Source organism: Cucumis melo, chromosome 5 (genome assembly GCF_025177605.1).
Source record: "Cucumis melo cultivar AY chromosome 5, USDA_Cmelo_AY_1.0, whole genome shotgun sequence".
Taxonomy (NCBI): Eukaryota; Viridiplantae; Streptophyta; class Magnoliopsida; order Cucurbitales; family Cucurbitaceae; genus Cucumis; species Cucumis melo.
This window is the reverse complement of record NC_066861.1, coordinates 20,064,077-20,087,350: the sequence shown is the minus strand read 5'-3', so window position 1 is coordinate 20,087,350 and position 23,274 is coordinate 20,064,077. Positions and strand designations below refer to the sequence as shown.

The following is a 23,274-nucleotide window of genomic DNA, read 5'->3' as shown; positions in this document are numbered from 1 at the left end:
TTGGGTTGGGTTGTCGGGTTGTATTATTATTTTTTCATTCTTGATGTTTGTACGGTTTAAAATTGTTGTACGACGTCGGTAAACACTCATATCCAAAGTTTCAAACATCTATAAATTTAAAGTTTCAAATATCCATAAAAGTTCAACATTTTAAACATTATCCATAAATATTAAATAAATAATAAAATATCTATAATATAAAATATATATATATATATATATATATATATATATATATATAAATTATTAATTCGGGTTGGGTTGGGTTGACCCGAATTTTTCAACCTCCAACCCGAGACCCAACCCAACCCAAAAAAATCAAAAATTTCAACCCAACCCATATAATATCGGTTGGGTAGTCCGGGTTATCGGGTTGTTCGGATTATTCTTACACCTCTAGGGGAAAGTGTTATATGGGTAGGGTTAATAATTTTTTTTATGTAGTATAATATTTTTTAAATGAGCTTGTAAATATGATAAAAAAATTCTTATTAAATACTTTTTTACGAAAGTCGTCGAACCCGTGTTATTGCAAATAATTTATTGTATGTGTAATGTTATTAAATTAGTAAAAACAGTTGTCCAATTTGAAATTAATTTCTGAACATATTGTGAAAAATTTATTAAAATTCATTTTTTAGAAAGACAAATTAATTATTTCCTATTTGTAATTGGCGATAGCGATGTCCCCCTATTTTGAACATATATAATTATATGGTATAACGCCTAGGTGAAATTGTGACTATTTTCCATAATTTTAAATAAACATTATGAAGGGAAAAAAATAGTTGTCTACAATAAGAAAAGCATAAACAGTTAATATCATACAGAAAAAAAAGTAAGCAAATAAGAAGCAACTCAGGTCAGTACAAACATAAACTATCTCGTCATGTCTCTTAGGACTTTACAAAATCCCTCCCTCTCATCCTCAGGCTTGAGTACGAAACCCCGAAGGTCGTCCATACGAGACAGAAAATGTCTTTGCAATAGCGCCCTATCCAAACTCGTTAGTTCTGGCATCTCACGCTATATGCGAAAGAATTTCGTGTGCACATGGTTGTCATTGACAAGGGCGCGTGTAGGCCACTCCGCAATCATCATAAGTTGCTCATTTGTTTGGTCGAGCGCGAGATGTATGCCTTCAACATCCACCTCTCGCTAATTTCTCCTCTTCCTCTTGGATCCACTCAATTCGGTCCTACCTTCTGAAGCGCGAGAAGGTTGTGATGCGCATACATCGTCCTGCGATAGGTCAATCCCCTAGCTGTATACGAGCGGGAACTCCTCATTTCCATTTTCTATGTCAAATCCCTCATACCCGCCAGGGTCGTTAGACCCCACGTCCGCGAATGTCTCAGCGAATCGACCCGTCACCCTATCGCGACCGAACACATATGTAAGTTCATCGTAATACGGAAACGGTTTGTTTAAGAGTCCCTTCGCTGCAGGATGCGACTATGGGGAAAAAATTGTGAAGTAAATGTACATTGCGAACGCCGTGTGACGTTTATATTATTTTCCTTACCCTAACCCAATTATCAAATAATTCTTTCTCTGCAATTATGCATTTCTGTTCATCGTCCCAAAGCCACTGTATGCTGGCCCCCGCATTTTGGCAATTGCCTGGAATGTCTACTTCAGTATCTTTATTCTACAGTCAATTACAGTCGTTGCACGGACACGACATCCGGGTAGTTTCTCTGCCATCATGCATACCAACTTGGCTAGGTAACCTAGCCGAAACATACCATTATCGGATTTTCATCCCCCCATTGACACAAACTCCATTAAACACTCTACAAGAGTACCCTCCTCCTCCTCCGTCCAGACATGCCTCGAGGCACGGGTTGAGACTGACATATTGAGAATGAAAAATTACAAAAAATACATGGAGTACGTTAGTAATATCAGAATTTCACATTTAACAGTCACAAACAAATGGTGCATGTTCATTTCATATGCATCAATACATTTTACAGGTCAATAAAATGCGCATACAACTGATAACTTCTAATGTAAAATTTTATTATCTAAGCGTTACACAAGTGCCAATCTGTGAACATCAATTCAGTTAGTTCGTCACACCACTGAGACCACTCGTTTGTCGTCTCAATGTCGTGAATGTCTTCTGAAGTGGTGGTTGTCGCGTACGCAGAGTCTCCCTCGTCCACATCGTAAATGTCATCGAAATATGTCATTTCTCTGTTTATCAAATTGTGGAGCGAGCAACATGCTAGTATGGTGCGACAATGGACTTGTAGGGGATAGTACGACTTTCCACGAAGAATGGCCCAACGACCTTTAAGAACACCGAAGGTGCGCTCAATGACATTCCTTGCCGAAGAGTGCTTCATGTTGAAGTACTCCTTTGCACTTGTTGGGCACATTTCCAACACCACGCCACTCTTGCAAGTGGTACCGCTGGTCTCTGTAAGAAGCGAGAAATCCCTCGGCGTTTGGATAACCCGCATCGCACAGATAATAATATCCTGTTATTCAAACCATTTGTTTATGCGCTTTGAATATGTAACTAGAAACTGACGTATTTTTATTATAAATAAGAAATATGCTTTGGCACTTGTAGTCCATTTTCTCGTGCTAGGGCATCCCTTAGAATCCACGAGTCTGCCGCGGATCCTTTCCAACCGGCGAGGACATATACGAAATCCCCTTTCGTGTCGCACACGTCCAGTACGTTTGTGGCAATTTCCCCTTACGCGTTCTGGATGTAGGTCGATCTCCTGCGGGGACGTTGACCTTTATGTACGTCCCGTCTAACGCACCAAGGCAAGTCTGCAGGTTGAAATAAACACGCTGAAATAAGTGCAACGTACGTAAAGGTCAAATATAGTGAACTTCTACCATTCCCACCTCGAAACACTTCCAATGTTGATCATTGCAGTTGTTTGTTACTAGAACAGATCTCTTTATCAACTCCTCGTATAGTCGAACCACATCCAACAATACGAGGTTAAAATGTCGAGATACTGTCTCACTGGACTGTACAAATTCCAGTTGAATGACGCGGTTCTTCACATTATGAGCAAGGACGTGCAAGAACATTGCTACCATTTCCTCAACATCAACAATCTAGTCGACGAAAGACCAGCCACATTTCTAAGTAAATGGCATAAAATTGCGAATGTTCGCCTGTCCAGCCGCGTGCTCTGCCGACACACAAGATCTGACTCGTGTATTATGCGAAAGTATGCAAGCTGCATAATTGTATAGCATGTATTGGACGGTGTATGTGGGAGACGCTTATTGTTGTTAATTAGTAGTTCCAACGTTAGTATCATCTTACGTTGGGCCAACATGAACGCAGTTAGGACTCCAAGAAATGTTTGTTGATCCATTACAAAGTATGTAAAGTTTCCTAAAAAATATGTACTAAGTAAATTAGTACAATATCGATATACAGTGTGAAAAGACCCCTAATGGAAGCTTATTATGCGGTTACTAAAACCCTAAACTTAGTAATATCTCTATTTACTTTAACCCTAAACATAGAACAAATAACTTGTTTTAAACATTATTTTAAAAAACGGGTTGCAGTAAAAAGACCTTATGAAATTGTAAGTACAATCTAATGTGGTACCGCTATTATAGAAATAGTATGTGAGATACGTACGTACTCGTGAAAATAGTATTTAAAAAAAACCAAATTTGACTTACGTATGTGTCATAGTGCATACAAATTTCAATTAATTAAACACATCTTTTCAAAGTTGATGAAATGTGTATTCAATTAACTTAATTTAATTACTATCCAAATTTATGATCATATTTAAAAACAGCATTGGTAAAAAGTTGATGATATCCAAATTTATGATCATATTTCAATTAATTAAACACATCTTTTGAAAGTTGATGAAGTTAATGTCTTTATTTCTATTACTTAGAATGATTGGTAAAAAGGTTAGAATTTTTTTTTTTGTAAAAAACATTGTTCAGTAGTCGTACTTATAACAATGAATGAAAATCCCATGTTAGTCTATTCTTGTTATGATATGGTTGTAGAAAAGTTTTTTTATTTTTTAAATTACGAATTGTTGTTAATTAATTGGATAGTCAATGAGAATTGTTGTTTATATATAATTGGATTATTAATTGGATATTTTTTAAATAGGAATTGTTGTTAATTAATTGGATATTTTTTAAATAGGAATTGTTGTTACTATATATAAAAAAGAAGAAAGTTAAAAAAGAGAAAGTGGAGAATGCATACACATTATAAACCGAATAATATTTAACAAAATGTTCATAATAAATTTATACAAAACCCAAAAAATAAATAAATAAGAAAAAATACTAAAGAGTATACAAAGCCTACAAACGGCCATTACAATAGTAGCTCTTCGAAGAGTATACTCGTAAATGGCGACGTCCTGCATAAGATAAATAACATGGTTAATATTTGTACATAAGACACGAAATAGAAGGTAAAAAAATAAAAGAATATTACATATACATACCTTATATGACGACAAATCTTACCCGAAATCAACATTAAATGGGGAAAGAGATTAATAATGAACATCCAAAGGATAACAAAAAGAAGTTTTTTCCAAAATTGGTAGCCTCAGAGTTTTGAAACCATTCAAAATAATGAATGAAATTTCATCGTAGTGGACACATAAAAAATGACAAAGTAAACATGAAACGATAACAGAGAAAGAAGGACAAAAATATATACCAAAAGGAGGACAGAAACACATACCAAAAGGAGGACAAAAGCATATAAGGTAAACATAGCAAAGAGTTCGTAAGTGAGAAAGGAAGACAGAAGCATATACAAAAAACATAGAAGGTAAACATCAATAAAATAGATGAATATATAAGTACATACAAAACAGTGAGAAAGGAGACAGAAGTTAATTGCAAGAAGATGTAGGATAACTTAAATGAAGAATCAGCAAAAAAATGAAGAATTATAAAAAAAGAAGGCAGATTAAATGAAGAATCAACAACAAAAAAAAAAAGGTAACTTACAAAGGAGAAGATACAAATAGAGAGAAGAATGTAGTGAATGAAAAGAGGAAACGTGGTGTATATATAGGGGAAGATAGGGCAAGTTGGGAGGGCTTTAATGGAGGCAAACCAAAAAATAAAGAGGAAAGTAATATACTGGAAGCTATTCATCAATAAAAGACAGGGAATCTCTACTAGAACGACATAAAGCATAGACAAGTCCAAGGAGTCAAAGGCTATGTACTGAAAGCTATACCAAAAGCATACGAGACAACACTGGAAGCTATACAGAAAGCATACAATGTAAACAACTGGAAGAGACAATACTATGCAGCCAGGTAATTTTTAATCCAAAAGATGGAAGAGACAATACTATTGAAGAAAAGTGTGTAAACAACTCCAAACATATTTTGTGAATACGAAATCAGGCAACACAATTGATAGTAAATGTTATCAAAACAATGTAAAATGTAAAGCAATAAGACAGAATGGAAGGCCAAAATAAAGTAGAGCAATGTAAAGCAATGTAAAGCAATAAGACAAAATGGAAGGCCACAAAAGCATGGACAAATGCCTTTACATACATATATGGAAAACAAAAATCAGACAATACCAGTGCTAAATTACCATAACAGAGAACAGAATGCAAACAAATAAATATATTCCAAAAGAAAATTAGTTTGTATTGAAAATGGGAACTCATCATCGGCTAAAAAGAATTGGATCAAAAGACTCCAATACCTCCCTACCAAGCGATCGACACCCAATGGCAGACAACGGTGTGACGGTGTGAAGTTTTTGTCTTATCAGTGAAGGAAATGACCAAATGGCAAGCGTAACACCCAGTCGCAACAATGGAACCGCGAGCAGCAAAAAGAAAATTACAGGGTCGCCTTCAACAAAATGACTTTGGAGGCAAAAGCTTAGATTCCAAAAGGAAATTGTGTTTGAGCCAACACTGTTGAAGGGTTGGCTTCAACAAACACGCAAAACCTTTAGGGAGAGATGGATGAGAGAGATGCAGATAGAGATTCGGCATCGCGAAATGGGGGTTCATAGGTGAAACACAATGGACGAATGAAGGAACAAAATATCAACAAAATGTGGGTTAGGAGAAATCGATTTTTCATAAAGACGGATTGAGGGAGAACACAAAATGAAAGAAGGAGAAGTCGATTTGATTACGGAGAACACAAAACGAAAGAAGGAGAAGTCGATTTAATTACGAAGAACACAAAACGAAAGAAGGAGAATGCAAATGGATTTGATGAGGGAGAACACAGAACGAAAGAATGAGAAGTCTATTTGATTACGGAGAACACAAAACGAAAGAAGGAGAATGCAAATGGATTTGATGAGGGAGAACACAGAACGAAAGAAGGAGAAATCGGTTTTGCATGAAGACGGATTGAGGGAGAACATGGAACGAAAGAAGGAGAACTCGATTTGATAAGGGAGAACACAAAATGAAAGAAAAGAAATTGATTTTGGATGAAGACGAATTGAGGGGAAGAGTTAACACGTGTTGAAGACGGAAATGGAAGAGGTGTATCGAAGACTGAAACCAGGTTAAGGAAATAGAAGAGGTGTATCGCCAGAGGGGAGGCTGAAATCGGGTTAAAGAAACCCTAAAACTAAGGTTTCCTTAATATTGGGCCCAAACGAGGGTTAGGGTTGAGTTAACCTAAGTCCACAGTACCAACCTTAACACGAAACAAGCCCTTAATTTTGTGTCTAAATGGTTTCTTTAAATTTTTTATTTTAGTGTCAAATTTTTCTCCAATAAACCAATTAATTTAATAAAGAAAACTTAATAAATTAGTATTTCTACTTTATGATATTTAACCATGTAATCATTTTCTTAAGATTTAATTGAAATATTTTATGTATTAACTTAATATTTTTTTTTTTTTTTGAATTTGTAGAACCCCCAAAGTGAACCTCAAACTTGCCCTGCAGTTCCACTAGACACAAAAATACTTGAAATACATGTACATTTTGATTTTCACTCAAAAAGAAAGTATTAGCCAATACCTCAAGATTTCAAAGGAACAATAAAGCTTAAAATTCAACCACTACAATCTCACATAGAACAAAATGCATTGCTCGATATCATCGAGTCAAGTACATAAACCAAAAGATGCTATTTGATGCCATAAGCAAAGATGAGAGAGAGGCTATAAACAATCAAGTACCAGCACAAATTCAAGTTAGAAACCTCTACGTTAACCTGACACAACCCACTATGTGCTCTCAATCAGTGAACATAGATCCCAGGATTTCCACAACCTTTCCTCACAACTCCGCTCCGAACATATAGTTCAAACTCCTCATACAGTGCTGCTTAGACGACCAGATTGAATTCCCAGTATATAAGCTAGAGAACACAAGGTCAGATTTCATATTTGCCAACTGAATTGGCAACATGATAGCAGCCATAGGCGTTGCATCCAACCCTGATCATCACGCCATTGACACAGTCGACGACCATTGGCCACGCGACATAGACAAATTTGTCATCACATAGTCCCATTCATCTTTATGTTAGCAGCACCAGGGATCCTGACAACTCAAAGTTGTGAGTAGGACGAGATCATGCCAGAAAACAATAGCTACTGCAGATGTATTTGAATCTTTGTTTCCATTTTAATCTGCTTCCCCACAACGAGTTTGAAGAGATTCATTCTTTCGGCAGTGCTTGCCTAAAGCCTGAGAAAACATCCTCTTTGCAGCTCCTAAATGTTCTCTCTTTAAGTGCTCATTGTCGACATCATGACTTGCCTTCGGAGAACTCTTGTCAGGTTTCATTTTGGCAGCAGTACTTCCCCTTGCCAATGACACGTTTGGATTACAAGTCTTATCCGACTCATTCTTCAAGTTCATACATTGATCCGACTGTGAAATGGTTTTGTTAATGGATTCCACAGTAGAATTAGGCAACTTTGAATCTCTTGCTTGAATGTATGCATTGTTTGCTACACCTCCTTGCACTTTGCGATGGCAATTAGTATCCTCTGGAAATGAATTAACTCGCTGTCCCAGTGCATGTGCAATCATGCGTCGTGCAACCGCAGGATCACAGCGTGGCTTTGGTTTCAAGGGTTCATTGTCCTCTCCAATGTGCGTCATGAATATTCGCTCACGGACAGCCAGATAAGCTGTTTCTCTCTCTTCAAGCGAACGTTGAGGAGATGATTTTGCTGAACTTGCTGAAACAAAACATCAAGTATAGGCAACTCAGTTTCTTATAATTTTTTGAAAGTAAATCTGCAAGTAAAATAAATAGGCATTCGAACATAATAAATGAGAACTTTCAATATGATGAATTGACATTAAACAAACTTTGTTAAATGTGCAAACTGGAACAACACTTCTCATTTTATTTTCTTCCCTAAAATGAGATATTTGCATACATACTCATTCAATTAAAGAGGTCATTTTCACCCTAAACTTCAAACATCAGATCCAGAATCCCTATCAAATCCTACTCAGAAGTCAGAAGACCTTTTATTCTACTCTATCCATACCGTGGCATTCCTTCTGAAGCCATTTAAAATGAAGAGAGACAGAGAGAGCACAGTAGGGAATTTTCATAAATAAATATCACACGTTCATCATACCATCTCCTCTACAGCCTTCCAATGGCCTCAAGTCCATTATAAATGTTAAAAGTGGTAAAATAAAGTAGACACCGAATTACGTGCAAACCCAAGTACCGGGAGAGAAACCACAATTGACTTTCGTATTAATTTCTCATATTAACAAAAGATAAAAGAGGGAAGATAAACAAGTTACGGTTTATGATAAAACAGGAAAGGATATTAGGGTAAATCCTTCCTTGGTCCAAGCCCACTAATTCTAACAATAAATGCACATGAAAACTTTCTGATGTGTAATCGATACTAAATAGCATGAACTGAAACACTTGCAGGTACTGATTATGCCATCACAAAATAATAAGTATACCAGAAGAAGTTTCCTTTCTCCTTAATAGTTGGTGTGGTATCGTTGACATTTGAGGTTCATCATACTCCCACAGAATATCACTCACAAGAATGGACGGTCTGCGATAGACAAAAAAGTTTGTGAACAAATGAGCTTTATTAGTATCAGTGTATCACCCGTCCTACCATGTCCTTATGGTACCACAGTTTGAAAATATAGAAGCCTAGTTTCACTTTAAGCTCTATCATTAAATTTGGTTTCTTCTTTGAAAGATGAAAGAAAGATTGGATCCCAAAATATATTCATAACTAAGCAATAGATGAACTATGAATATGATGAAGAAATAAAGGACTTTTGTCACAAATAAAACTTGTTTGATTAGAATTACAAGAAGTCCATCTTTTCATATAGCCAATGCTGTGTAGTCCAACTCTTTTCCCTGAGTGGAGGCAAGGAAGTCTCCTTTTCCAATTACCTTGTATGGAATGAAAACAAGCAGAATTTGGAATGAGAGTAGCGGTTGAGAACTTGGAATACAAAAGCAGGGGAGAGAGAGGGTGGTATGCTGTCTGTACTTGAATATTCATAATAGCAAATCTCAAATGCCCAACTCCAAACTAAAGTAGAACTTCTTTGATCTTTCTGTGGATAAAACTTCTAGGAAAGAAGAATGAGGGAGAGGCTTATTCAATTCTTTCAATGTATAATAGCTATAGATGCCCAGCTGAAATGTTTTATCAATAACAATTTACATTACGAAGATATTAAACAAAAAGAAGTCAGATCTAGAATTGTTCACATACATCGATGACTCTGGGTATCGCTCCAAAACCAAGTGTCTATTATCACCTTCACCAGCTGATACGTGGCCAAGTCTGACGGAGGAATGGGGAGAAGTACAAAGTTAGAGAGGCTGGCATGAAGTGTAACAAGAAAATTAAAAATTCAACCTCACAACGAACTAGAACAAATAATATGCATGGAAGGGAAAAAACGTACCCAAAAATATCGGCAAGACGATGCAAAAGAAGACGGTTGTATGAATCCATTGGTTTCAACTCCAAGATTCCATCTGAACTGCTATTCAAATAAACTCTAAAAAGTTAGTGCCCACCATAAAAGCCATGGGTAAAGAACAACGTAAACCTCAAGATATTCTCCAATGGGCAAGAACCATAATGTGAGTTAAGAACCAAACAAAGGAATAAAGAGTGGTTACTATCTTCTAGATTAGCTAGCCAAACACCTATTGAGAGATAACAAAAATTGATCTTTCTGCTCCAAAATGTTCTTAGAAAAATGGCAAGGGCAGCCCATTAGGATATTACCCGCAATGTAAGAACAAGATCTAAATATAATGAAATATAAATATAAAGAAATACAAGATGAACCCAAGTATAATGCACTTAGAACCTCCTTGAGTACTCTCACTCAGTGATCCACAGAATAACCTTCTCCTTGCTCACTTACCCTCCTTTTATTTATAACAAGCAGTAACCACCGTTATAAATAACTACATGTAATGTAACTCCCTATTTCCTATCTATCGAATTACCCTTATACCCCTTAACCAACACAAACTAAATATCAAGTACCTAACAGGATCCAATCTAGATACATAGCTCTGTTGTTTGAGCCCATAATCTTCCACTTGTCCCTTTCACCATTAGGCAGAATGAAATACAAAAATATTTTAAAATTCAATAACTAACATCATCTAACCATCATACAAGAATTACCTGGTTTCATCGTGAAGAAAGTTGATGAAGGTTTCTTCCATTGATAGAATAAGATGCTTGCTGGGGAGGTTGTCCTTAACAAGAAAGGCCAACTCCTCCACCTGGAGAGTCAGATATCATCCATAAGGAAAAGAAAATAAAAATGGAAAAAGTTAACGAAAAGAGTACAATGTAGGATTATGTAATAGCAAGTACTAACAATTAGATATCCACCTACGGTTCTAGGATATTTATATTTTAGTAAACAACTCCGTACAAACACACAAGAATCTGCATTATCCATAAAACTACTAAATAAAGATCAGCTGTTTTTGAAGATTAGAATGTGTGTACACTAGTGCATAGAAAGTCAGACTCTTTTTTAAAGCTCAAGATGTTATAAAGCACATTAGTCTTTTGAGACTTAAATGCAATGCGCAAAAGAAACGTGATACACATAGGAGCATACTATACATAAAACTACTAAAGAAAGATCAGAAGGTATAATTGGAGTGGAAATAGGAAAAAGAACCCATAGCACAAAAAGTTTGGAATTTAGTAGGTAAAGCTTATGTGAGACCTCCTATAGCCCATACGTATAAAAGAAGGGGTAGAATGGTAAACAAACAAGACAGCAATGATGAGGAAATGAAAAGGAAATGATCGTGCACCGTGGGACCCATTGGAGAGAATGTTGGAAGGCCTATATATAGCATCTTATTGGGAATGGGATAGGTAGGTTTTATTTTAGGTATTTCTTGATTAGGGGCGGCTGCTGTGGAGCGCATACCCTAGCTTGTAGGGTGAAAGGGTGGTATGTTTTATTGCTTTATTACTGTTTTTTTCCTTCTTGTTAAGTCTTATGAATGTATCCATTTGGCATTATAAATATATAAATACAGTGTGCTGCCTCTGTTTTTGCCATTAGAGTTGGGTAAATTAGTTCTTAATTGTTAGTAGCCTAACAAATTGGTGTCAGAGCCACTAGAAGCTGGGGGTGTTCACACGACAGATGGCTCAGCGGCAGATGGAAGAAAGGGTAGACGGAACTAAAAAGGAAATCATGGGCTTAAAGGAGATGATGCTCGAAATGAAGAAAGCTGTGGAGAGGCTGGCGGATGAGATAAAGGAAAGCCAAAGCTATAGAAAAAGAGAGGAATCTGGAACCTTCGACGGCTCAGTGATGAAACTCAAAGGTAAAGTGGAAGAGATGGATCTGATGACAGAGACGAATGTTATCGCTGTAGACAGAAGCAAATACAAGAAGCTTGAGATGTCGATGTTTCTGGGAGAAAATCCAGGAGGGTGTATAGAGCAGAGCATTTTTTTTAGATTAACAACCTACCTGAAGCTGAGAAAGTAAAAGTGGTTGTGGTAAGCTTTGGCCAGGATGAAGTAGACTGGTATCGTTGGAGTCACAATAGAAAAAAGTGGAATCATGGGAAGATCTCAAGGGCCGAATGTTTGAATTCTTTCAAGAAACTGGACAAAAAACCCTAGGTGCAAGATTGATCCAAATCCAACAAGAAGGTTCATACAACGATTATGTGAAGAAGTTCGTGAACTACTCAGCCCCATTACCCTATATGGCGGAGAGTGTACTTGTAGACGCCTTTGTGACCGGGTTGGAACCATCGTTACAAGCTGAAGTAATCAGCAGGCACCCCCAAACCCTGGAGGAGTGTATGGAATAATATTGGAGGTCTATCAAAAAGAAGCACAACTAGTCAATGACAAAAACTTAGCCTTGAAATTGGCTAGAGTAGAACTGGGAATAGCATGAGAAGCACCTGGGGATGGTCTTTGCAGTGCTAAGGGATAACCAACTCTACGAATAAGAAGAAATGTGTGTTTGCATGCTCTCAGATTCAATATTTAGGACATCAGATATCAAAGAAGGGGGTAGAAGCCGATGGCGATAAAATTAGAAGCATGGTGAGTTGGCCGCGTCCAACAAATGTATCCGGATTGAGAGGATTCTTGGGGTTAACAGGGTATTATAGAAGATTTGTTAAGGGTTATGGAAAAATTGCTACTCCCCTCACTAAACTCTTACAAAAGAATGCCTTTAAATGGGAGGATGGAGCTGAGGCAGCCTTTGAAAAACTGAAGTTAGCAATGACCACTATACCTGTGTTAGCTCTACCCCACTGGTCCTTGCCATTCATAATAGAAACATATGCATCGGGAAGTGGATTGGGAGCTGTGCTATCCCAAAACGGACATCCTATAGCTTTTTTCAGTAAAAAATTATCGCAGAGAGCCCAAACTAAATCTATATACGAAAGGGAACTAAGGTTGTAGTGCTATCAGTACAGAAATGGCATCATTACTTACTGGGAAGAACATTCACCATCCTCTCTGATCAGAAGGCTCTGAAATTTTTGTTAGAGCAAAGAGAAGTTCAATCCCAGTTCCAGAAATGGTTGACCAAACTCCTCGGGTACGATTTTGAGATCTTATATCAGCCAGGATTGCAGAATAAGGCTGCGGATGCTCTCTCACGAGTAGAACCAACGATAGAACTGAAGACGATAACAACTACTGGAATTGTGGATATAGACACAGTGGGGAAGGAAATAGAAAAGGATGAACTCTAGAGAGTTATTGAGAAATTGAAGACTGAACCAGAGGAAGGGAGTAAATTCGAGTGGAAAGATGGCAGATTGTTGTACAAAGGAAGATTGGTGTTATCACGAACTTCGTCCCTCATTCCCAAGTTGCTGCACACTTTTCATGATTCTGTTTTGGGAGGTCACTCAGGGTTCCTAAGAACGTACAAGAGAATGAGTGGGGAACTCCATTGGAAGGGTATGAAGAGTGATGTTAAGAGACACGTAGAGCAATGCGAAATATGCCAGAGGAATAAGTATGAAGCAACTAAACCAGCTGGGGTTCTACAACCTATTCCCATTCCAGAAAAAATATTAGAAGACTGGACCATGGATTTCATTGAGGGACTACCTCAGGTGGGGGAGTAAATGTGATCATGGTGGTGGTCGATCGTTTGAGCAAGTACGCATATTTCATTACTCTTAAACATCCTTTTTCTGCAAAGCAAGTAGCTGCAGCCTTCATTGATAAAGTGGTATGGAGACATGGTATTCCTAAATCCATCATTTCGGATAGGGATAAAATCTTCCTTGTTATCATTTTTAAAAGAACCCTTTTTTTAGCCTAGATGAATCAAGGTACTAGAAAGAGGCAATACAAAAGTTAAAACCCAAAGAACACATTTTCAGAAAAGATTTCGAATAGTTGATAACAAGAAATAAGGGAACCCTACTGCATCACATTTTCTTGAAATTCAGTGTATGAATTATTTCCTTTGGTAGAACAAAATTCGGTCTTTCATACTAAGCTCCAATCAAAATAGGAAAAATAAATTAAAAATATATAAAAATCTCAAATACTTCAAATTACAAATTCTGGCACATATAAAACAAAGCCCAACAGCCAAAAAAAAAAATCAATTAAATTAAAAATCCGGACTACCCAATACCCTGATCCAGAAACTACCAAGTTCTTCACTGTCAATTAATCAAAATAAAAAATACGCTAGAGCCCATGAAAATTCGGAAGATTAAACTAAGAGAACATAACAATTTGCAGCAAAATTAAGTGACTCCGTGAAATCAGAAGATAAAAGTGAAGAAGGATAAGACTAAGAAGAAGAAGGAAAAAAAAAAAAAAAAGAAAGATGGAAAAGAAGTTACCATGGCGAATTGGGCGACAGTCATTGTGAAGTATGAAGGTTGAAGACTCGAAGGAAAGAATTTCAGCAGGGCTTTCGATTTTCAATGGAACCTAAACTCTATGGTTGTCTGACGAGTCTTGCATCTAACAAACGACAAAGTGTCCTTTCTATTTCATTTTTTATACACAAATTATTCCAAATGAAAAAACTATATTTACAAAATAACAAAACATTAATTCAAGCAATCATATTGTTCTCTGTCGATGTCTATTTTAATAAAATCTGAAATTTTGTTTTCATTTGATTACGTTTATAAATGTCTCTCTTATTTTATTATTATTTTATTTTTAAATTCTATTTTGATCTCTAAATTTTAAAAAAATTATAGTTATTAAACACGTACAATATTGAAATTTTGTAATTTTAATTTTTTTACGTAATGCAATAATTTTTATTCTAATGTTATTTTATACCTATGGTGAAGTTGAACCAAAAAATGCGTTGTTTTACCATATAAAGTATTGCTTTCATTCAATTAAATGTTTTCCAAAAACTTTAATCTTGTTATGAATATTCAATATTAAAGTCAAATATTATTAGATGTACATAACCTCCTTAGGTTACAAATTCATTCAATAACCTCCCCGTCAATATCCATAACTTTCTTGTCCCCTATTTATGTTTGGTTTTGTAACCATTATTCTCACAACCCTATAAATAGATGTTGTAGAGATCATTTGTATACACACAACAATTGAGTTCAATTGTCTTCTCTATTCTTCTTTTATATTCTTATCTAGTTTTTGGTTCTTTATTTCATAACACGTTATCAGCACGAGTCTCTACTAATTTGAAGGTTTTGTAGCAATTGATTTTAATTCTTGTTAAAGACCGACTAGAATTATTTTCATAGTTTTTGAGGTATTTAGAATTTCGTCCTAATATGGTGAGTATTTTGATTTTGATGATTTTGTCATATATGTATGTATTTGGTGTATTCACCATTGATCTTCTCATCACCATCATTCATATTTCTTGATAACTAAGTATGCAATATATGTTAATTGTGAAATTGTTTGCTGAGATACATTTGTTATTAGTTTTATAATTTGATTTGATCGAATCGAAAAACTTTATTTATATTTTCATATGTTCGACAAAAATTGCATGTACTTTATCCTCATACTTTGGTAGAATGACTAAATAGAAAAAAATTTGCGATTGCATAGATTTAATGAAAAACTATCCTTAATTTGGTTTCAAGTTATGTAACATTTTATGGTAAAATTTTGTGATATTAAATTTTGGGTGCATGAGATATGTATATCATGACATGTGTTGAATAAGTATATATTCAAACTTAAATTCTATTTGAAGTATATGTATATATATGCGTGTGGTTACTATTTTAGGCCATAAATAATTTTCATATTTGTTGAGGAATAAAATTTATGTTTGAGAAATTTAAATAGCCTTGTTTTGAATGATCCAAAAATAGAAAAGATATTGAATAATCAAGTATTTCTTGACTTTAATTTTTTGGTTAAAACTTATAGATTTGTCAAATATGTTATATCATTTTAGATTTATGTTATAATGTTCTAATATTATTTAGATTAAGGTGGTAAATCATGCCTTATATTTAAATATAATTCTTATATTTGAAATATTTGATTGAGATATTTTTCTAATTAATTTATATGAAAGTTTAAATTAGAATATTTATTTTCCTAATTGGATTTCATTTTACTTGACAAATATTGTGGTAATATTTATCTTCTATATATATACGTTGAGATTATATAATGTTAATGTTGTTTTTCGAATATGAGAATAAATTCTCAATGTTGTCTTTGAAACTTATTTGATTGTTGAATATTTAAATTATTCTCATGTGAAATTTATGAGTCTTAAAATTTTTATATGTAGTGATTATATATATTTGATTAAATTCTCTTATGACAAAGTTTATGAAAGTTATGTATAATAATTAATTACTTCTTAAACTTAATGTTGATTTAATGCACCTGAAGTTGCATAAATCAATTAGTGCTCATTGTTTTTGTCGTGCACCAGTAGTTGCACATATCAAAACATTTTTGCTCTTACAATAACAATTTGATAGAAAAAGTTTGAAATATTATATTATATATTGAGCATATATTTCTATAAAAAAAATGGTAAATTTTGATCAAATAATTTAATAGCATTCCCTGAAGTGAATGTTACAATATTTAGTAAGATTGAAATTATGTTAATAGAGAATAAGGGTTTATTTGATTAGAACCATATGAGAATTTTATTTTTCCAAATATGTTTGGAAAAGATACAATAATCTTGTACTTGTCGTACATAAAGAGTTTATTTGAAAAATTAAAATCCTTAACGATGAAAAGTAGAGCGATGTATGAAAGCAAACTTTGATAAATTATTTGTATCTCTCGAAGAGATCATAATTTTTATTTTAATCTTATAAATATGATATTATTTGGATATCACAGATTACTTATAATCTCCTGAAGAGATGGTTATTCTTTTTGCCCATTTATATATGGATGAAATATTTGGATTTTCTTTTAATCTCTTGGAGAGAATAAGAATAATCTCTTGATATTTATGTGTTGCATATAGTACAACTATGCATATTATACTTAAAACTAAATAATACACCTTCAAGATTTGATAGTCTTGATAGTCTTGATATACCTTACTATCTTTGTAAATCTATCAAAAAGAAGTTTAGTAAACTGAAAAGGTATATGTTGTAATCGATATCATATCTAGAGAGATTGACTATAAAAATAATATATGATATACATATATTATATATAATCTTCTACGGGTAGTGCATATAGAAAATTTGCCTACTTTTACTTCTCAATTATATTACACACATATTTGTGTAATTGATATATATGCAACAACGAACCTGAAGTTCATTGATCCAAACATAATTTTATTTGACATGAGAGTCATTTTGGGTCAATAATGAAATTAATGTATGATTGGAAATATACATTGACATCCATTGAAGAACTAGAAGATTCTTTCATGTAATAAATTGTCAAGGAGTCTTTTGTTCTCAAGAGGTTAATTATCAAACTCTCACTAGCGAAATTTGAAATTGAAACTCTCATGCTTTTGGGAAGAGATTCATGGTTTATTAATTTTTGTTGGTGCATCCTATTGTTGCCCATAGATATACTTATTATTTTGATTTAAAAATATTAGTGAGTTTGCATCCCAAATATTTGATAATTGATTGAGATAAGTGAACGAACATATTGTAGCATATGTTTGAATAGAAAAGCTTCTAAATTTGTATGAGATCATATTTAAGATGATGAAACAATTAAACCCCAGATGGATGATTGTAACGACCCAACTTTCCGGACTAAGCTGAGGTCACTACTCAATACTAAGACTCGACCACACAATACAAAATTTATAATAGACCAGTTACAATCTCTTAAAACGTTAGGAATAAAACAACAAAACAGTATCGGGCCCTATTTCAAATCACAGTTACAAAAGTTTTGAATAAAATCTCAAATCATCAAATCCAAAATCCTCAAAACAAATACTCTAACCAAAATACATCAGCGGAAGCGAAAATAAAATCGGACACGTCCATATGGCCTTCACGCATCCTTTCTGCCCCTCGTCGGTCTGCCCCTAGCCGTGCCCTTACCTGAAAAGTTAAGAAGAGAAAGGGTGAGTATAAACATACCCAGTAAGGGACCCACTACTGGGCCCGTTAGGGGACAACAGTTAACTTCCTATTCGGGGGTGCCCTACATAACAGTCTAGTGGTTCCGTAGAACGCACATATCAGTCCAGTGCTCCCGAAGGATGCACACATCAGTCTAGTGCTCCCGAAGGATGCACATATCAGTCTAGTGCTCCCGAAGGATGCACATATCAGTCTAGTGCTCCCGGAGGATGCACCTATCAGTCTAGTGCTCCCGAAGGATGCACATATCAGTCTAGTGCTCCCGAAGGATGCACATATCCGTAAGGCACACTACCCCATAGATGAAGCTAACCGTTACCCCTCAGTCCATACTAAACCGTCCATAACAGTCACACCCCAACGGCATTCATATTACAGTTCCGCCATAGGCTTTGTCAGTAAGATAGTATAGGTTTAAACAATTACACCCTCAGTTACTATACCCGTCACTAATTCGCACACCATTAGGGAAAACCCTAGACCCAATCAAATAACCAACCAAAACCGGACTTGCTGTCCTTCCCCGTCCAAACTCCATGATCAACATCCAGACCAATGATTACTACATACTGAACCGTAACTTCAAGGTCCATCAATATAGAATTCCAATCTACAATTAGCAGTCACAGTACCTTTACATCAGACAAAACATAATAACAGTGCTTAACAGTCAACACACATACAGTTATTCAGTACAGTCACTAACGTGTAATCCCCTGTGGATTACTACGTTTTCAGCCTCGATCCGAGGTCCAGTAGTAGGAAAACCCTTACCTGATACTCGGTTATGCCCCTCGATCGAATCCACGCTCAACAGATCCACCTAAACGAAACACGAAGGTTTTAGTTGATGACTTTAGTAGAAGTCGTTTTAAAAGGTCAGAAGCGGCATCCGTTGACTTACCCAAGGAAAGGAAAACTACCTCCAAACAAGCCTATCGCAAGACCCGAGAACTCAAGTGTCAACTCTGTACTACCTTCAAGGGAGAAAAGTAGGGCCATATCTTATTCCAATATTCAAACTCTAATCGGATGTAGCAACATTAGGGAATTCATCGAAAACAATCCTTACCGAAGACTCACCGTGACCCGGAGCGGAAGAAGGAAGGCTTAGGTGGCTTGGTGAAACAAGGAGCTCGGCTCGGCTTGAAGGCGTTCGGCTCGGCTCCACCTCGGCTCGGCTCGGCTTGGCCTTGGCTCACAGCTCGGCTTGTGGCTCGGTTCAACTCGGCTCGCGGCTCGGCTCACTCGGCTCGCGGCTCGGCTCACTCGGCTCGGCTCACTCAGCTCGGCTCACCCGGATTCGTGTGTGGCTCGGACTGTAAGCAGGTTTTGGGTCGGGTCAGCTTGAAACCGGGTCGGGTTTGATGAAAACGGCAGCCACGGTGATCGATTTTTCCCCGGCGAGCGATGGCGGCGGCGATTCGCGGACGACGCACGAGGAACGCAGCTGGCTGTTTCGTGGAGCGGCGACGAGCGACGGCAGATCTGCTGTTGTGTGAGGCCGAGAAGGAATCAGAAATGGATGGGGAGCCGCGGCGGACGACGGTGGAGAACTGTAAAGAAGAAGAAGAAGAAGAGATGGGCTGGCGTGCGTGTCGGGCGGCGGTTGTCGGGAGAAGAAGGAAAGGCTGTCGGGAAAGGAAGAAGAAGAAGAAGAAGAAGAAGAAGGAAAATCGGGGGGGGGGGGTGTGCGGCGCGAGGGTTGCCCTTTTTTAAAAAAAATATATATATATATATATATATAAATTAAATAATAATAATAATTATTAAAAATAAAATATTAATATAATAATAATATATTAAATGAAATTAATTAAAGTTTATATTAAAATATTACTATTAAATAATTAATTATTAAATAATAATATTAGTATTTTAAATAAATAAGAGATAAATAAATAATAATAAAAAATTATTAATATTAAAATAAAATGATAAATTACCTAATGATAATAATATAAATAAATATTATATTATTATTTTATCGCTTTACAAAAATCCTAAATTCCCGAAAAATTCACATAAAATACTAAAATTTTACCTCGATCTTCGGGGCGTTACAATGATATATTTACTATGCAATTTGCTAGTTCTCATTAATGAGACATTTTTTCCAACATTAGTGAGAGAAATTAAGAAAATGTTGAAAAAAATAAATTGAATGAAATGCATAAATATTGTCTCATTCTGATCATCATACAAATTATTTTGAACTAGAAGTTCAAAAGATATCTCATTTGGAATAAAATGATATCAAATCAAATGTAGATGCATTTACATAACATTTATAATTGTAAGAAAGTGACCGAGTTATAGTGGTTACAAAGATACCATCTAAGAATGATATCCTAGTACAACAAGTTGTCAATATTACACGCTTGAAGCGTGATAGGCAAATGTGAGTTCCAAAGAGAAAGATCCTTAAAGAAGAAATAGTCAATTAATGATCAGTTAAGAATATGGATATTCTAGAAGAAATCCTGAATATGAGTACTCATAAGAATCTTGAAGTAAAAAAAATGGTAAAGAGATCTTGATAAAATTATATGTCATGACAAGAAATGGAACCATACTTAAATAACTTGACAACATTTTTGCATACAATGTTGCTCACGATATTATTTATGAAAATAAGTAATATGTACTTAGACATATTCAATGTTGCGACAACACAAAAAGGATTGGCTTATGTGAAAAGAAACAATCCAATCAAAATAAACTTATATGTTTCAAATCGTGAGAACTAGTTAGACATTTAGAGAATGTCGAACATGATGAATACAAGTAAAGTGTTTGTAAAACAAATAGAAAGTGGGACAAGTTCCACACGTTGATTATATATGAGAGATACATATTCTCCTATGGTGGATACAATACCATGAGATATCTAACATATCTTAGTGTGTATTTAAAGCTTAACATACACCTTATGGATGTAGTCATTATACATTTGATATAAATTTATTAATAATTATATCCCTGAAGGATTAAAGGTTATGAAATCTTATGATTCAATAATAAGAGAGTTATAAAATATTTCAGACGAATATCATCATCTCTTATTACATTTTTGTTGATAAGAGGATATAAACATAACCCCTATTTGTCCAATTTGATGATTTGAGTAGAAACTCCTGAAGAGATTTCAAAAACAATAGAATTTCTCTAAAAGGAATTTGAGATTATATGTTTTGTCTTAACTTGCAAATAAAGCATAATGCAAATGAAATTGGACTAGTTATATCATTGAACTTTCCTAGGGTGATTCATTCACTTGGCCAAGTGGAAAAAAAAATTTATATCATTTCGTATCAGAAAGATAAAGAACTTGAGGTCATGAAGAACCATAATTTTGAGAAATAAGTGCACTTGTATCTTTACTAGTTTATCCACTATCTGTTGTAATATTTTTAGTAATTTTGTTACATAAAAACAATATTTCTCCAAAAATATTGAAATAGAATTAAACTATGTTATGTTTAATTTAAGAATTATTAGCTTACAACAATTTATTCTAATAGATCTAATTGTGATCTAGTTGATTATGAAGATACAGGTTATTTATCTAACCCATGCGAGCTAGATCTTACACAAGTTACTCGATACATATACAAGAATCTTTTCTATATTATGGCAGCTTATGAAGCAGATCAGAACAACTACTTTAAATCATGTAGCGATATTGGTGATGTACAAAACTAGCCAATAGTGTTCTTATGTGAAGACAAAGCATCAAATGATGACATTAATATTCAACAAATTTCTTCAAAAGACAACTTGGCGGACTTATTCACAAAAGCATTACCCACATCAACATTTGAAAAGCTAGTGTACAACATTGGAATACGACGACTCAGAGAACTTAAGTGATGTATCCATAAGGGGGACTAGAAATATTGTCCTTAAGGAATAGGAGTACTGCATTTTTTTCCTTTGACTATGATTTTTCTCATTGAATTTTCCTTGCAAGGTTTTTATGAGATAGTTATTAATGTATAAAAATGATGTACTCTTTTTCCTTCACTAGGATTTTTTTCCCATCGGGTTTTTTCCTAGTAAGGTTTTAACGAGGCATTTATTTTATATAATATGGACATCTAAAGGGGGAGTGTTATGAATATTCAATATTAAAGTCAAATATTATTAGATGTCCATAACCTCCTTAGGTTATAAATTCATCCAATAACCTCCCCATCAATATCCATAACTTTCTTGTCCCCTATTTATGTTTGGTTTTGTAACCATTATTCTCACAACCCTATAAATAGAGATTGTAGAGATCATTTGTATACACACCACAATTGAGTTCAATTGTCTTCTCTTCTCCCTCTCTTCTCTATTCTTCTTTTGTATTCTTATCTAGTTTTTGGTTCTTTATTTCATAACAAATCTTATGACATTATTTTTTTTTGAGTAGGTAAATACAAGTAATTTTGCTTTTCTTTTACACGATTATCTTGTATGCACACGGTAAGAATCAATGTACGATGCTAATTCAATGTGTGTAACCACCTCTAACTTGCATCCAAATGGCATCTGTTGCATTCTGTTTCGAAGAGTAGCGTTCTATTATCATCAGTCGCATTAACAGAGTCACTTCTACTATATTTTAAATGGATACCTACACTTGAAAAGTACAACCAATCAACGAAGGACAATATGAGAATTCTAAAAAAATGTAAGAGAAAAATAAGCATGTAAAGATTCTTCCTATGTAGCCAATATTATAACTAGTTATAAAACACATGCGATGCACGTTGCTAATAATCTTTAGAACGTTAATTTTATGTAGGTGAAATGAAAATAGATTTTATTAAGTTTTAGTAATAGAAGAATTAAATGAAAATTTGAGAGAGAGATGGGAGGTTAATTCACAACCATATAAAAATACTCTTTTAAATGAATGTAAAAAAATTGTAGTCAATAAAAGAAATTACACTAAAAAAAATTCAACAAATTTGATTTAAAAAAAAAAAGCACAAAAGACACATCATTCGAAAAAAAAAAGATATAAAAGATATATTATTATTAGGGATTTTCTAAAAAATTAAACCAATAAAATATTTACACTCTACATAACAATTTCGAAAACAGAAAAAACCACAATATAAAATACAAAAAATACCCCAGCCAACACACAATTAATTGACCACATGCGCGCGTAAGTATTCTTCTTTTAAACGATCATGTACTATAGTTTAAACGAA

At 34.7% G+C, this 23,274-nt stretch overlaps 1 protein-coding gene across 4 annotated transcripts; it reads right to left on the bottom strand.

The window, feature by feature from the left end:
• Nucleotides 1-7,012: 7,012 nt before the first annotated feature.
• LOC103485903 (uncharacterized) lies at nt 7,013-14,489 on the bottom strand. 4 transcript variants are annotated; one of them, XM_008443676.3, is made up of 6 exons: nt 14,351-14,489; nt 10,656-10,756; nt 9,916-9,996; nt 9,720-9,791; nt 8,938-9,035; nt 7,013-8,180 (listed from the first exon to the last, which is right to left on the bottom strand). In XM_008443676.3, the coding sequence occupies exons 1-6, from the start codon at nt 14,372-14,374 to the stop codon at nt 7,618-7,620; spliced, it is 939 nt and encodes a 312-aa protein (XP_008441898.2). In that variant the 5' UTR covers nt 14,375-14,489; the 3' UTR covers nt 7,013-7,617. The 4 variants fall into 4 exon arrangements, with proteins under 4 accessions (XP_008441898.2, XP_008441899.2, XP_050941416.1 ...); XM_008443677.3 differs by having other exon boundaries at nt 9,916-9,993; XM_051085459.1 differs by lacking the exon at nt 14,351-14,489 and adding an exon at nt 13,599-13,784.
• Between the last annotated feature and the right edge of the window lie 8,785 nt (nt 14,490-23,274).

Coding starts and splice junctions, on each gene's coding strand:
- LOC103485903 (XM_051085459.1), bottom strand. CDS start 13,754: ATGATGGATTTAGGAATACCATGTCTCCATACCACTTTATCAATGAAG. Junction 9,792..9,915: donor CGTCTTGCCGATATTTTTGG/GTACGTTTTTTC, acceptor TTCCTCCGTCAG/ACTTGGCCACGTATCAGCTG. Junction 8,181..8,937: donor GAGAAAGGAAACTTCTTCTG/GTATACTTATTA, acceptor GTTTTGTTTCAG/CAAGTTCAGCAAAATCATCT.